The following is a 15522-nucleotide window of genomic DNA, read 5'->3' as shown; positions in this document are numbered from 1 at the left end:
ATGACTTTATGGTAGGAGGTCTAAAAGGACCTGGATTTGCATTTTGAATGTAAAAACTTAACAGATTTAGTCATGAATGAAGTCCCAAAGAAGTTGGCAAGTATGATGGGCATACTCCTTGGTACGCCGCGCGTACGCATGCAAATTGGGAAAATTAGGCTTTTAGGCCCTAAGAGGATGGGCCTGGACTTTTGGGCCCCATGGCCCACTATGAAGTATTAGTTTGGATTTAGGAATAAGGAACCTGAGTATTGGGCCCTTGAGGATTATTATATTGGACTTGGGAATTTTTGGGCCCATTTGGGGAAAATAAGGTCTAATTCAGAAATTGAACAATGAGTGGGCCATTAGGGAATCCTTAATGGGCCATAAGAGAGCTGGGCTTGATAAGTGAGAATCGGGACTTAAGTATGTCCCAATTGGACCGAAGGGTAAAACAATCATTTTACCCTGAGTAGTGTTATAGACTCTAATTGAGTGTTATGTGTCTCTGATAACCGGGAGTCATCGGAGCAGCTGTTAGAGATTTCCTCCGCGAGGTTCGACACGCAATTTACGAGGTGAGTTACCTTCCAGTAGAAGTGGGTCTAAGGCACCAAGGCCGACCCACTAGTAGTTGATTACAGTTGAGATGATTGTCTCTATGATAATTGTTTGGTTGGCTATTACTTGATATGCTCTATGTGCCAGTATGTTATGTTCTATGTGATAGTGGTAGTAGGAGGGGATTAGTCCCTCGACCGGTTGTTAGGACCGAAGGGTAGGTCGGACACCACATATATGTCTGACAACATGTTTATGATATGTTATTATGTGATAGTAGTAGAGGTGAAATAGTCCCTGTGACCGGGTGAGTTAGACCGGAAGGTAGGAAGGCACCCTAGAATGGCCTGACACGGGTAGTCAACACCCCATAATGGCTTGACACGGGTAGTCAGCATCCTAGAATGGCTTGACATGGGTAGGTCGGGCACCCCAGAATTGCCTGACAACATGTATGATTGTATATTATGTGGTATGATGGGGGAACTCACTAAGCTTTGTGCTTATAGTTTAAGTTTTGGTTTCAGGTACCTCTTCATCCAAGGGGAAAGAACTGGCGGCGTAGCAGCGCATCACACACACACACTCGTATAACCTTGTGATGACACATGAGTTGAAATAGACTTGGGGGTGAAATAGTCCTGGGGGTGAAATAGACCCGGTACAGCCTAGTGCTAACATATGAGTTGAAATAGACTCGGGGGTGAAATAGACCGGTATAGCCTTACGCTGAAATTTATGTATGGTATGCGGTATTTTGGGGAACTCACTAAGCTTTGTGCTTACAATTTTTAGTTTATGTTTCAGGTACTTCCGGTTCGAAAGGGAAGAGCTCGGGATGATCGCATTACACAAACCATGATTTTCCGCTTTATCAACTCTGACGTACTTTTGGATGATTATTGATATACTCTGATTACCTTATGGTTTGATAAACATGTTTGGTTGATGGTTTATTTAATATAAAAACAAAAAAATTTGGTTCTGAGTTTTTGGGTTGTTACATGTATAGTTAGACCGAGGACCAAAGGAGGTTATCGAGACCGGGGGTTTCCCTAAGAAAGAGTGACCAAGTATCAAAAGCTCTTTACATAGAGGAAGGAAAATGACATGGGGATCAAAAGAAGTTGTGGCTCGTAAGCAAGGTACTACTGTACTATTTCAATGTCCTAGATTAACGAAGACTAATTATACCACTTGGTGTATTATGATTGAAACCATGTTGAGGGCATATGGACGCTGAGATGCTATAACTAAAGATGTAGTTGATGAGAAGAAAAATTATACAACTAATGGTATAATTTTTCAAACCCTCCAAGAGAATGTTCTTTTGTAGGTTGATAAATACAATAATGAAAAAGATGTTTGTGAATCAATCAAGGTTCAGTACATAGGAGACGAATGAGTGCAAAAGGCAAGGATGCAAACGTTAACAAATGAATTGGAGATGCTTAAGATGAAAGACAATGAAACAATCAATAAATTTTTTAGCTAAGGTAATTGGTATTGTTGCAAAATTCAAGTCTTGGTTCAACTTTTGAAGAGAAGGTGATTAAAAGAAAATTTTCTCAACTCAGTTCCAAAGAAGTATTTGCCAAATGTAGTTCCCATTAAACAGTATTCCGAACTTGAAACTATGTCATTTGAAGAACCGGTTGGAATGGTTAAAGCTTATGAAGAAAGGCTTCAAAGTCTTAAAAGAAAAAAGACGAAGAGCAAGATCAACTCGAACAAAAGCATGATGAAAGTAGTGGACACGGAAGAGGATGTGGAAGGAACTATGAAAGAGATAGAGAGGATGCGGAAGAGGAAAAGGTTGAGGTGACAAAAAGTGGATTCTAATATGATTGTGAAAATTTTGGGCATTTGGCTATGAGTGCACAAAACGGAACGACAAAGGCAACAAAAAAGATGTAAACTTGAACGAAGAGGAAGAACCCACATTTCTTGGGAAAAAATGGGTTCAAATTAAAAGGATGGATGTTGGGTTATTTTAATCTTGATAGGTTGTTTTAATAGTAATTTAGTAATTACTTTATTTAATGAATTAAATAAATGGTAGTAGGTTGAATGGGTGATTATAGGACCAGGTATTTGAGAGTATTACAAAGTTGGGTTGAAGCAAGAAAAGAGGGAACTGGTTTACTATAAATAGTCACCTATCTACTCAATAAAAGTAAGCATTATTTTTCTCTTTAGGAAAGTCTATCGTCTCTCTCTCTCTCTGATCCCAAAATACGAACACATAAACACATATGAAAGGGCCTAATATCAACCAATTTATTATTCTAGTTTCAGATCTATCAAACTTTCATTTCTTTCTGTTACAATCTAATTGCAAATAATATTCGGGGTGGTGTCAACAAAATTTCCTTCAGCGTTTCTACAATAAGCAAAGGCGACATCTCCAGTGATTTCAACTTGATTTGTTACGATTCCAGTACACCCACTACAATCGAAAGTAATAGCTTGTTGTGTTGCTGAAGATCCATATATGTTCATGTAAGTCACATCACTCACTTGTACAGCTGGTGTCGATGGCTAATAAATCCAGATAAAGAAGTACATGATATTAAATACAAAGATCCATCTTTACACAATAACAATGATATTGGTTTTATGAGCTACAAGACTTACTGGAGCTGAGCAATCAACATTTTCAGAACTACTACTGCAGTAATGTTGATCGATTATGATTGGATTTCTAACGTTCTCTAGATAAATGTCTTGAAATAGAATCCCTCTAGCGTACCCATTTCCATTCTATGACATAACAAAATGGATTAAATGATTAATATCAGTCTCATCTTTTACAAATCAAAGAAAAAATTTCAAACCTTGAACTCACTGGTGTTGTCTTGATACGTAACCCATTTGTTGTTCCTGAGATGTTACAATGTTCTACACGAACTTGTTCAACTGTGTCATAACCACCGTTTTCCCCAAGGCTTCCGATACTGTGTATCATGATCTTAAATTAATGTAAGACCCCAATCAATGAAATTTATAATCTAATGAGCTACCTTATGCCATGGCCAGGTCCACAATACACCCCCGTTACATTGAGATCAACAATGCCACCATTAATGGCCACGCAATCATCACCTATTTAAGCTTATGAAAATGATTAAAGATTACATCGATCATAGAAGAAGTTATTACTAAGTATGGGTTTGATAATTGATACCAGTTTGAATAATAGAGTCATGAATATTAACATGGGATGAAGCACCAATGTCGATTCCGTCCGTATTTGGGCTGTATTCAGGTGCTAATATTTGAAGATTTCCAACATCTACATCGTTGCAACCAACAATGCTAATATGAAGCATTGGGCTATTAATATGTGTTGTACCACTCAGCCGAAGTCCGTCACATTTAATAAAATGTAAAGCCTGAGTGATTCATATATTAAATACATGTTCATATAATATATTCTAAAAAACTCGACATGTATATATGAACATCTAATATGAAGAAACAAACTAACTTACCGAAGGGCTATCACAAGTTTCAGGTGTCACCTGCAAAATCAAATGATAAATCCGAATCGTCTTATTGTGTTGAGAAATTAAATTTCTTCCTATCTTTTATCTATAAATATTCCTACCCACTAAATATATGACAAATGTTACCATTCCATATTTTTTTTAACTATCTCATTAATAAGAATATATTAAGAATATATCAAATAAAATTAAATTTAATGGTGGAATGATAACGCGTATCATAATGTAAGTGGGTAGAAATATTTCTAAACATAAAAGGTAGGAGATAATTTAATTTATCTATTGTGTTTGATATTAGGGTTATTTGGTACCAGATGTCTCCACCAGATCGAGCCCTGACCGTCAATCTGGCCAGGTCCTTCGATGGTGAGTCCTGACACTGATTCAAACTGTATCCAATAATTATTCTCTTTACAATCTTTCCAACCATCGAGTGTCATCGGTGCAGTGATGTTGCCCAAAAGCTACCCAGCCAACAAAAATAACGTGATATTAACAATAACTATAACCACAAATTACAGGAAAAAGATTCTATTTTGGGCATTTTTACTGTTTAATTACTTATATTTATCTTTCTCGATCAAACCGTAAAAGTTGCGAACTTTTTTTTACGGTGTAACCAATATTAACATGGTTAACTTGTACAAAAAGGTTACAAGCAATAATTGATATAACAAAATTATGGGTGAAACCTAATATTTTATGTCAAAATATTAAGTTGGAAAAATATATGAAACTTTTATTGTTTGATTGACAAAGTTAAAGTATAAGGTAGTTACGTCCCAAAATTACGCAAAATATAACAGTTTTTATTGATTTTTTTTTTTTTTTTTTTTTTTTTTGCAAAATGGTCTAATTATTATCATAAATTTCAATGGTAAGTTTCGAGTTTTAATTTGACCTTAATATTTACTGTAGGAAATTGGCATGGGCCCATGAATGTCACTTGGCTTATCAAAAACGTCATGCCTGATGGTATGATCAAAGTTGGGTCTGATGAACTATCTCCACATAAATCAGCCCATGCTTGAATAAACGCCTACAACAATGAACATAAAAAAAACAGTAGTTAATTGGTTGTGATTCTTTAACATGTAATCACATTCTCTTTTGATTCAAACTTGTAGATATGGTTTACTTCCGAGTCGTCTGTATTCCCATCTCCTTTTGCACCATACGATGTTACATCAAAAGTGTTTGCACTAGCGCTTTTCAGGTCGAAGGAAATGTAACAAAAGCTCAAAAAGAATATCATTAGAAAACCCTGCAAAGAGAAGAATTATATTACAAGTAAATCTTGGCATAGCGACATGTTGAGAGCATCCATGGAGAATTATCTTACCATTTGTTGATGAATGGAATTGAAGCCGGTGATTCTGGTGTTGAAGTATGATTACTTTTGTAATTCCTCCGGTCTTCTATTCTACCATATTGTGAGAATATGTTATCTTTTAGCGTTTGATTATTAGTATAGTAGGAGATTCTAAGTCTCTGTGCTAAAATGACTTTAGATTAAAGAACACTAACAAATGTTGAATATGTAGTTTTAACTGCAGATGTAACCACATGCTCTAATACTTAACCAAAAAAACTTTAATATGATTATGACACTCCAAAAGATGCTTAGACTCATGGATGTCTTGAATAGAAGCTTAGAAATATGAAAATATGACATACATATTTAAAGATGAGTGTTTAGATTGAGTTTATAACATGAAAATGGCAATCAGTGACCTTTTTCAATCTCATTTCTAAATCTGACTTATGACCAATAATAAGTCTATACAAAGGGAATAACGATGGGGATAAAAAAAAATCTTCATACCCGATTTGGTGTAAGTCACTTAATTGGTCTTGAACAAATTTGTCACCCAATATGTCAATTTATGATGTGTATAAATGTCTTATATGTAACATACTAAGAGTTCATAACGCATCTCTTTAAATTTTACGTTTTTAAAACCCACAATAAAGGCAAAAATCAATGGACTATAAAACATTTATATTTTGCCGTAGGGGCCCTTTTATACGTTTTCATGTGGCTCGGTGTAGCATCCGGTTTTGGTGGTAGAAAATAGAAATTGTCATTTTAAGTGAAAAATAAAATAAAAACAATGTAAAAATAATTAATTAAAATTTATAAATAAAATATATGATAAATGTGATGGTAGATATAAACTAGAAGTTTAATAAAATTAAAAGAAAACTTCATAAATGGTCCTTGAGGTTTCACAAAATTGACAAAATTGTAAAACTGGTCTCTGTGGTATGTATTTTTTTGGGGTTTAGTTCAAACCATGACTTTTTTGGCATCGTCTTCCTTTTAGACTAGTTTGTATGTGAAAATAGTCCATTCGAAAATCGAATGACTATAATACCCTTGGGGTATTTATTTTTCATTTTTCTTTCATTTTCTTAAAATTTAATATTTAGTTATTTATTTTAACATCCCTATTATAATAAAAGAATAAGTTTAATCTCATATTGACAAATGTCATACAATTAGAACCCATCATTAATGTTATATATCACATATCATTCCACTTGTCAACCTATTAATTATCAATTTCAAATTTCAAATTTTAAATTTTCCACTATAATTTTATTAAATTAATAATTGATTCTTCATTTTAAATTTCAAATTTTAAAATTTCTCCCTTTAGTTATATTAAATTAATAACATTAGATTAAACAATAAAATAAAATTAATATAAATTATAAGATGATATAACTTCACGTATTTATTTAAATCAACGATTATAATTTTATATAACTAAAAGAATATCTATTAAGTAATAATTTATTTAAAATAATTGATTAATAATTTTGATTTTTTAATATGAAAGTTTAATTAATTTTATAACCGTGGTTATCACGGGTTATAAACTAGTTAAAAATAATAGAGGACCTTTCTCTCTCTCTCTCTCTCTCTCTCTCTCTCTCAAATTTTAATCTTCCCAACTATGGATTTGGCATCAAGATCCCATTCACACAGCCCTGGAGAACCTCCAGTTCCATCGCATCCTAGAGTTGAGCTACCCAAACCCACTGTTGTTCTGTGCTTGTTCACTAAAACAACCTTAGGGAAACGTACAAGGAGAACGGTGGCTCTGTATCAGATGAAACCGCAAACGAAACATCAACGTCCTTTTGCTTATGAATATACTTAGACCCGGTGCAAGTGCACGCCTTTGTTTTTCCTCTCAAATCACATGCCGGAGTAGTCACTGAAAAACCCTAAAATTTTCCATCGCTGGACTAATGGAGTTCAGATCAGGATTCAATGTGTAGCCGAAGCAAAGTCAAGTCCAAGCAATTCTTCAATGGCGATCTGATAAGAACATGGCTTCAACTAAATGGCGTGTTCAAACCCCAGATTGAGGCTTCCACTCTAAAACCTACAACTACTTCCAGTGAATTTTTTGCTCTTTCTTCGAAGATCTTTTCTGTGGAGCAAAATTGAATATCATGAACTCCCCCCCCCCCCCCCCCCCCCCCGGCGAAGATTATTGTGATCGTTGTTGCCTTTCCCCCTTTCATCCTCCATTTCTTCTTCGTTCCCTAGCCTGAACCCACCACCGAAGTGGGTGTTTCCCCGAAGAAAACATTGGAGGAAGCAACCCCCTTTTGATTCCCCACCTTCGCACCTTCCTTCCGAGACAGAAGAAGCACGGGAGCTGCTTAAGGAGCCCTTGCTGCTTTCGTTATTCCCTAGCTACAAACCAATAAGGCACCAGTGGTGCTCTTCTTCTTAACAGGTCTTCCACCACCGAGCCTTCCCTGTTACTGCATCGTTCATGATTATCCTTCTTGATTAGATGAAAACCAAAGACCGGATGTCCCTTTTCCCGTCGCCAACAACATAAGCTGCCCTAGTTCTCTTATTTCCTTTCTCGACAGATGACTCATTGAAGGCGATTGATTAAAATAAATTGCTTTAGGGTTCTGACCCAGAATGAAAAAACAAATTAAACAGATATATATATATATATATATATATATATATATATATATATATATATATATACTCTTATTTTTTAATTTGTTAAATAAATAAATAAATAAGTATTTAGATTTAAAAAAATGAAAGAAATGAAAAATAAATAACCTAAGGATATTATAGTCATTTCACTAGTTAGAGGGACCAAAAACGCAATGAAACTAGCTCAAAAGGACCACGAAGCTCAAAAAATTGGGGTTTGGACTAAAACCCCATAAAAATGCATACCACAGGGACCATTTTTGCAATTTTGTCCACAAAATCTAAAGTTTCGTCCTTAACATTAAAAAACCTCGCAGATCGTCCCTATGGTTTCAAAACTTTTAATGTTTAATCCTCATGGCTCACTTCGTAAGTATATGTCCATTAAGTGAAGGGCATTTTCATCATTTCACTACCTAGTGACCATTTATATTTCATCATTTCACTACCTAGTGACCATTTATAAGGTTTTCTCTTATTAATTATATATATATATATATATATATATATATATATATATATATATATATATATATATATATATAATTTAATATGCAAGGGTCCCACCCCATCTTTCTTTCTCTCTCTCTCTCTCTGTATATATATATATATATATATATATATATATATATATATATATATATATATATATCAAACCTCCAACAAAACATAAGTACACCCATATCTTCTTCTTTCTTTAGCCTGGATACCAGCACAACAACTTTCACTACCTTGATCATCACAAAAAAATCATCTTCACTCCTCTATCACCTGCAAACATTATCAACCCACCATCGTCAATTATGTAAGAATAGAGGGTGTTTGGAGATGGGTTGAATGTGACAAAAGCAAAGTCCTTTTTCTAAAATGTAATTTTTCTCTTAGTATACACACACAAACAAAGCTTACTTATAACATAAATCAGCCCACTCATTCCATTTTACCATCTCAAACTACCAATACTTTCATAGAATCTAACAAGATTATGGGATCTTCATTAGAGAAAGTTCTACCGCAACTGAACTAATAGATACTAATCCATACGATATTTTGGTCTCGATTCTGACCCATTTTCCTAATGTGATTGCATGCTTGAACATCCCACTGATTTTATTATCAAACCCAGGGACACCTTGTCCTACCTTTACAACATGTTATACCTTAGAAAGAATTTGACCTTCTCCTAGAACAAGAGAATCTAGCCCTCAAGATACTTCAAACAAGTGTTTGTGGCATCTTTGTTTTAAACCAGGAATTGGTGTCTTGAGATCTCTGAAATAGAAACACCACTAACATGCAAGAAGGAAGATAACCATGGTTAGCTCCAAAATCTCATGTGATACATGTTGTTATCATGCTAGAAGGTGATCTCTTACAAACCCATCTTCTTCTTCCTGCAAATTAGTCCTAGATGAACAAAAACGCCCAGAACAAATTGCCAACATCATTTTCTTTCTGAATCAGATTTGTGTTTCAATAAATAGGACCGTTTGGAAATGACGATGGTGGACGATAAGGAGGAGCAGGACTCAATAGAGAACTCCTCAGCGAAGATGGAGTGTGACATCCCCAAAATCTCGGCCAGAAAAGACCGATTTCATTTATGCTTTTAAAATAATTTCAGAGTAAATCCTTTTGATTTGAAAGAGTTGCGGACTTTGTTCCCAAAAACAAAACATGATAAAACAATGTTTACCAAAGCATTTCATAAAAGAAATATATTTTTCATTATATAATCAAAACTCGGGGTGTCATGTTCCGATACAGACCAATAAGCATAAACGATAACATTACAAGTCATTCAACAAATATATACATATACAGACTTGTAAACAAAACAACTGATTGTTCATCCATCTTATGCCCTCGCGCCACTTCCTGTAATACAAATAAAACTGAGTGGGTCAGGCTTGGGAGCCTGGTGAGCATATAGGGTTTTCAACCCACAATAAATAATCATATTTAATTTTTCACCAACCAACAATAACCCAATTACCCATTCCCGTTATTCTCACTTTATGTCCCTAAAACAACTAACATAAGGGACCTAGTCTAAGAATATTTCATCAGGGCGACAACACATGCTTCGGGGGATTCCTTAGCAATATAAGTCAAATAAGGCAACCATGAGGGGGATGGAGTACAGCGAATGAACACCCAAGTTCATTAACACCTACAAGTGGCGAACCTGCTAATGTTTCCACAAGACTGTCTAGAAAAGTCTGTGGTCGTCATGTAAACTCTGCTAGATGACTAAATCAAACAACAACGAGGCCTCTCATCTGTTTATTAGACACCAACTATCTACCCATGTTCTACCCAACATATTAGTAGATAAAAATATACATTTCTATACATAGTTTAAAAACCTGTATAGCATGCTTTAATCAATACATATTCCACATAACAGATGAGGCACACACACACATAACACATATTTCATAGAGAAATAATCAGATCTATAAGATAGAAGAAAGTGAATACACATTCACACATATAAACACCAATATACTTAATACACTCAAACCATACTTGTATTATTATCGTGTTTATGAAAGGTAGTATACACTCACTTGATCAGAAGATGATCGGACAACACTACGACTTGCAGAAGTAGTAATCCTCAGCAGATCTGGAAGATCTTCACAAAAATCGAACTTCTCGCGGGCAGAGCTTCGGCTCGAGAACCGCACTTCTCGGGATCTTCGGGATCTCGGGACTTGCCTCGGGGATCGAGTATGATACCGGGGCTTCGGGGTATTTCTGGCACGCAAAACGATGCAAAACGGGAGAGAGAAGAGAGAAAATGAACAAAAGAATCGGCTGCCTTCGGATCCTATTTATAGGAGGCTGGAGCCTCGGAGTACGCGGGGCGTACTGCGTTACGCGGGGCGTACTGCCCAAAACGTCATTGCTTACGTATCCGAAGTCACTTGCTGCGAGTGTCGACATCTTCGGTGTACGCGGGGCGTACTTCGGATGAGTCCGATGACTCGTCCTCGGATAATACCGGATTTTTCAATTAAATTTAAATACAAAATATTTAATAAACTTCGGAAATTCATATCTTCTTGATACGAACTCCGTTTTCGACGTTCTTTATATCCACGCGAAGGTGAGACTACGCTCTACAACTTTCGTTTAGACTCCGTCGGCTAATTTTAAATTTATTTTTATTAATTATTTTTAATAGGCCGGGACAGAAAAACTTCGTTATAAATTCATAACTTCTTCGTTTGACGTCCGTTCTCGCCTAACTTTTTATCGCCTCGATACCAACAACGAGACCTTCGATCCTCGTTTAGATTGTTTCGACTAAAAACCGCTCGATCTCAAATCGAGTATTTCGGGCTGCACACCGCTAAGTTGAAACTTCAATAAATCATAACTTCCTCATACGAAGTCAGATTTGGGCGTTCTATATATATTTGGAAACCTCGTTTCAACTACTACAACATTAACCAAAGATATCTAGTTTATTTTACACTTAAATTTTGACGCTTATTTTTATTCTTAATTAATCAAACCACATAATTAAGCAATTAAGCACAAAACACATAATACTCAAATAACACAATCTTATTATTTCAAAACGGGTTACAAAGGTTAACCTAGACTATTACATTGCTAAAAATGGCAAGCCCGGAAACACAGGCGTTACATGGAGAAATCAGAGGAGTATGATCATGTGTTTCTAGAAGATGATGTGAATTTTAGTTTGTTGAATTTGTCGGGTGTCGGCGACTAAAATTCGCCGGAGCTGGAGAAATCCATAGTGGGTATTGGCATTTTTTGGGTCTTGAATCTAGATAGGAAACACTCGTAATTGTTGGAGAAGAAAAACTCAGTGGAGTTGGAGAAGCAGAACTCAGTGGAGATGGTGAAAAAAAATATGCGTTTTTTGATGAAGAAATAGAGATAGATAGATAGAGAGAGAGAGATTGAGTAAGTGAGATGGGGTAGGACACCTTGCACATTTAATTTCTTTTTTCATTTTAAAAAAAATAAGAGAGAACCCCATAAATGGTCCCTGGGTAATGAAATGAAGAAAATACCCTTCTCATAATGGACAAATTTTGATGGAGTGAGCCATAAGGACAACATATTAAAAGTTTTCAAACCACAGGGACCATCCATAATGTTTTTTAAAGTTACGAACAAAACTTCAGATTTTGTGAAACCACAAAGACCATTTATGAAGTTTTGTCTAAGGTCAAAGTGGGAAAATTATGATTTAAGGACCAATGTTGCCAAATCCTGAAAGCTGAGAATTGAATCTTGTTGACAAAATATGACTTAAAAGTCATAAATTTTATGTGAAGTAGATATCTAGGGATATATCAAGGTACTGATTAACTTTCCAATCAAAATGGTGGTGAAGGTGTAAGCTTCTGAAGTTGAGGGACCAAAAATGTGACATCCCCATATTTACGTTCATGTTAAAAATTTTATTTATGCTTATTTAAAAATCAGAGTATCCATTTTAAAGAATAATATTTCGGAATTTGTTACTGTTGGATTAGTGTCTAAGTCCATAACTATTTTGGTATGTACTTGACCCGATGATGCATGGTCCTTTTGGGTTGCCTTCACCAAAGCAACTTGATAGGATGAATTATGGAGAAAGAGGATTAATTATGATTTATTAATATATTATGAGAATAATATATTAAAGGAAAAATCATATTGTGTAATTGATATTAGTCAATAATTAATTAAGAATTAATTTTTTGGCTAAAAGTCATTAATTAAATAAAGGGGACTAGAACTGTAATTGTGTGATAGTTGAATATTGGGCTAATGGACTCCATAGAGGATGGAGTGGACGAATTCTATGGGGAAACCCATTAGAAATCGTCCAAGGCCTCTAAGGAGGGAGTCCATGGGCTGCTTAGGGCCTAAGCAGTCAAATTAGGGTTTCCTTGTTAGATAACCCTAATAGCCTCACATATTTAAGGACCCCTAGGGCACCAAAAACGTGGCCAACTGATTCCTTAGGGTTTCTACACGTTTTGGATGTCCCCTCTCTTCTCATTCTTCATCCTCTTGCTCTTGGTGTTTGTGAGCCATTAGAGGAGTGACACTTGTGACTCTAAGCTTTCTAAAGCCATTACAAGGAGGATTTGAGATTGTTATTGCTACATAACAATCAAGGTAAGATCTAAACCCCATTCATATGTTTATATTGATTATCACATGCTAGATCTAGGGTTTAAAGTATTGGATGTATTGCATGTACAATAGAGAAACCTAGATCCAAACATTAGGGTTTGCATGAGCACATAGGATGTTCTTAGGGCCAAAAACCCATCAGTGGTATCAGAGCCTTGATCCGTTTCTATTGTATTGATGCCTCGTATATTCATTCTTGCTGTAAAATCGGTTTTTTGGCCATCTGCCTGACAAACTCGTCGAGTCCCATTGTGGACTCGTCGAGTAGGATGAACTCGACGAGTCCATATGGGGACTCGGCGAGTCTGGCTGTCAGACAGACGGATTTTCGGAATTTTTGCCTATTTTGACTTAGGAGAATTGCCATAATTGTTTAAAATTAATAAAATACGAATTTTATTGATTCATTATGATTATCTTTGTCAAAATAAAAGATTTTGGTCATCTAATTAGATAATTGTTACCTTATTTGATAAATGTTAAATTATTTGAATTATTTGATCATTATCTTGCATGAAACTGAATTAGGTCATAATTAGATAATCACCAATTAATTGTTTAATTGCCTTATTTGTATTTTGATCTAATAGTTTTGAAAGGTTTCAAAACTTGCCCTCAAGTTTTGGAATTTAAATTTTTGATTAAAAAGTTTAATTTTGAAATATTTAAATTCTAAACCCTAATTATTTGAAATGTTTCAAAACTTGCCCTAAAGTTTTGGAATTTAAATTTTAATTAAAAGTTTAGTTTTAAAATGTTGAATTCTAAAACCCTAAGTTTTGAAAAAGTTCAAATTGCACCCTATGGTTTTATTAAATTAATTAAGTGTATAATTAAAAGAAAGTTAATAAATCCATAGTGATATGGTTTACATTTAATTAAATCAAAAGTGTAATTTATTAAATTAGACCACCTAGTATTTTAAAAGTGTAAAATACACCCTTATACTATATATAAGATTAAAAGTCTAATATTATATATGTGTAACTTAAACTGCTAGTCTTACCGTTAGTAGGCCTCATTCACGAAGCCGATCTATAAGGGGGGGGGGGGGTATAAGGTTTTGGCCTATAAAATGGCCGTTTAATGGGTGTCCACTCTCACCCACTGCTTCCTTGATTGGTGGAGGGACGCTAGCCGAACGGGTAGGATAGGGCAAACCCTTTCCATTAAAACTATAATGAAGTATAAAGTAACTAAATGTTTTTACAAAATTCCCAATCTTAGTTACTTTAGGCAAAAGTGAATTGATGTAATTCCATGAAATTACACTTTGTGCCCTTGCGAAGACGTTAGTGGAGCATGTGTGGTTAACCGGTACACTAAATGGTTCTAAGAAAAGGTTGCAAAGGGTGACTCGATGTTTGTCATAGTTTGGTAGAGTGTGTGTGGATAACCGGTACATCGAATAAGTGACTGTAACATTGGGGGCACCATGTAAGTTTGCATGGTTATTCACACCTTGTTTTGTGATCCTCGGCATCACAGTCACAAATCGAGGGGCATATCGAGATTTAAACATGCCATTGAAAAGTTCAATGAATCTCAAAGGATCTAGGAGTTTTTCAATACATTTAAAACCTAATTTCTTTTCTTTTTTCATGGTGGAAAATTAGTGAATCGTCATTCACTTACCTTCAAATATTCTGTTATTTGGGTTACGACATCCCTCTCCCAAGTTCTGGAATATTGTGTTGGGTCCTAGCCTTAATATCTCATTTGGGTGATTTATTAAGGACTCAATCAATCAACTAACTTGAATTTTCTCCCGTTTTGTAGATGTCAAAGTATGACAAATATGGTCTTCCCAAATCCTGTGGAACAAACTTTCCACATGAAGATGATATTCCACGATTCGATCGAGGAACACGCGATCATGCTTCACTTCCTCCACCTCCTTCTATTGTTCTCCCTAACCCACAAGTTCAAAGGCTTGAAAATTTCAAACTCACTCAAGACCTTTTGGCAAGTAAACATGAAGAAGGAAAGTCAGTGTGTGCACATGTCCTAGAGATGAAGTCACACATTGATAGGTTATGAACGTTGGGATCCGTTGTCTGTGAGGAGTTGGCTATTGACTAGGTTCTTCAGTTGCTTCCTGACTCATATAGTGAGTTCGTAAGAGAGTACTATATGATAAACCACGACGTGACCCTCATCGATCTCACCTATATGCTTATTGCTGCTGAATCAACAATGATTTGGCGCACTGGAAAAGCAAAGTTGATTGGTGGACCGGCCTTCCAGACCTCTATGGATATAGGCAATGGCAACGAAAGGCATGCTATGGTAGAAAAGTTTGATCATAAGAGAAAG

At 35.4% G+C, this 15522-nt stretch overlaps 1 protein-coding gene across 1 annotated transcript; it reads right to left on the bottom strand.

Moving 5' to 3' along the window:
* Window positions 1–2874: 2874 nt before the first annotated feature.
* On the bottom strand, window positions 2875–5328 carry LOC145059625 (putative polygalacturonase At3g15720; the record flags this gene model as incomplete). Its single annotated transcript, XM_079007443.1, has 9 exons — window positions 2875–3084; window positions 3181–3306; window positions 3392–3500; window positions 3567–3648; window positions 3731–3938; window positions 4038–4067; window positions 4364–4516; window positions 4954–5091; window positions 5191–5328. Coding segments are annotated over 9 exons (1194 nt in total), but the record flags the coding sequence as incomplete, so codon positions are not given.
* Window positions 5329–15522: the final 10194 nt, after the last annotated feature.

Source organism: Lactuca serriola, chromosome 6 (genome assembly GCF_051521515.1).
Source record: "Lactuca serriola cultivar US96UC23 chromosome 6, Lser_US96UC23_V15, whole genome shotgun sequence".
NCBI lineage: Eukaryota > Viridiplantae > Streptophyta > Magnoliopsida > Asterales > Asteraceae > Lactuca > Lactuca serriola.
The sequence above is the reverse complement of the archived record's forward strand: the minus strand, read 5'-3'. Positions and strand labels throughout refer to the sequence as shown.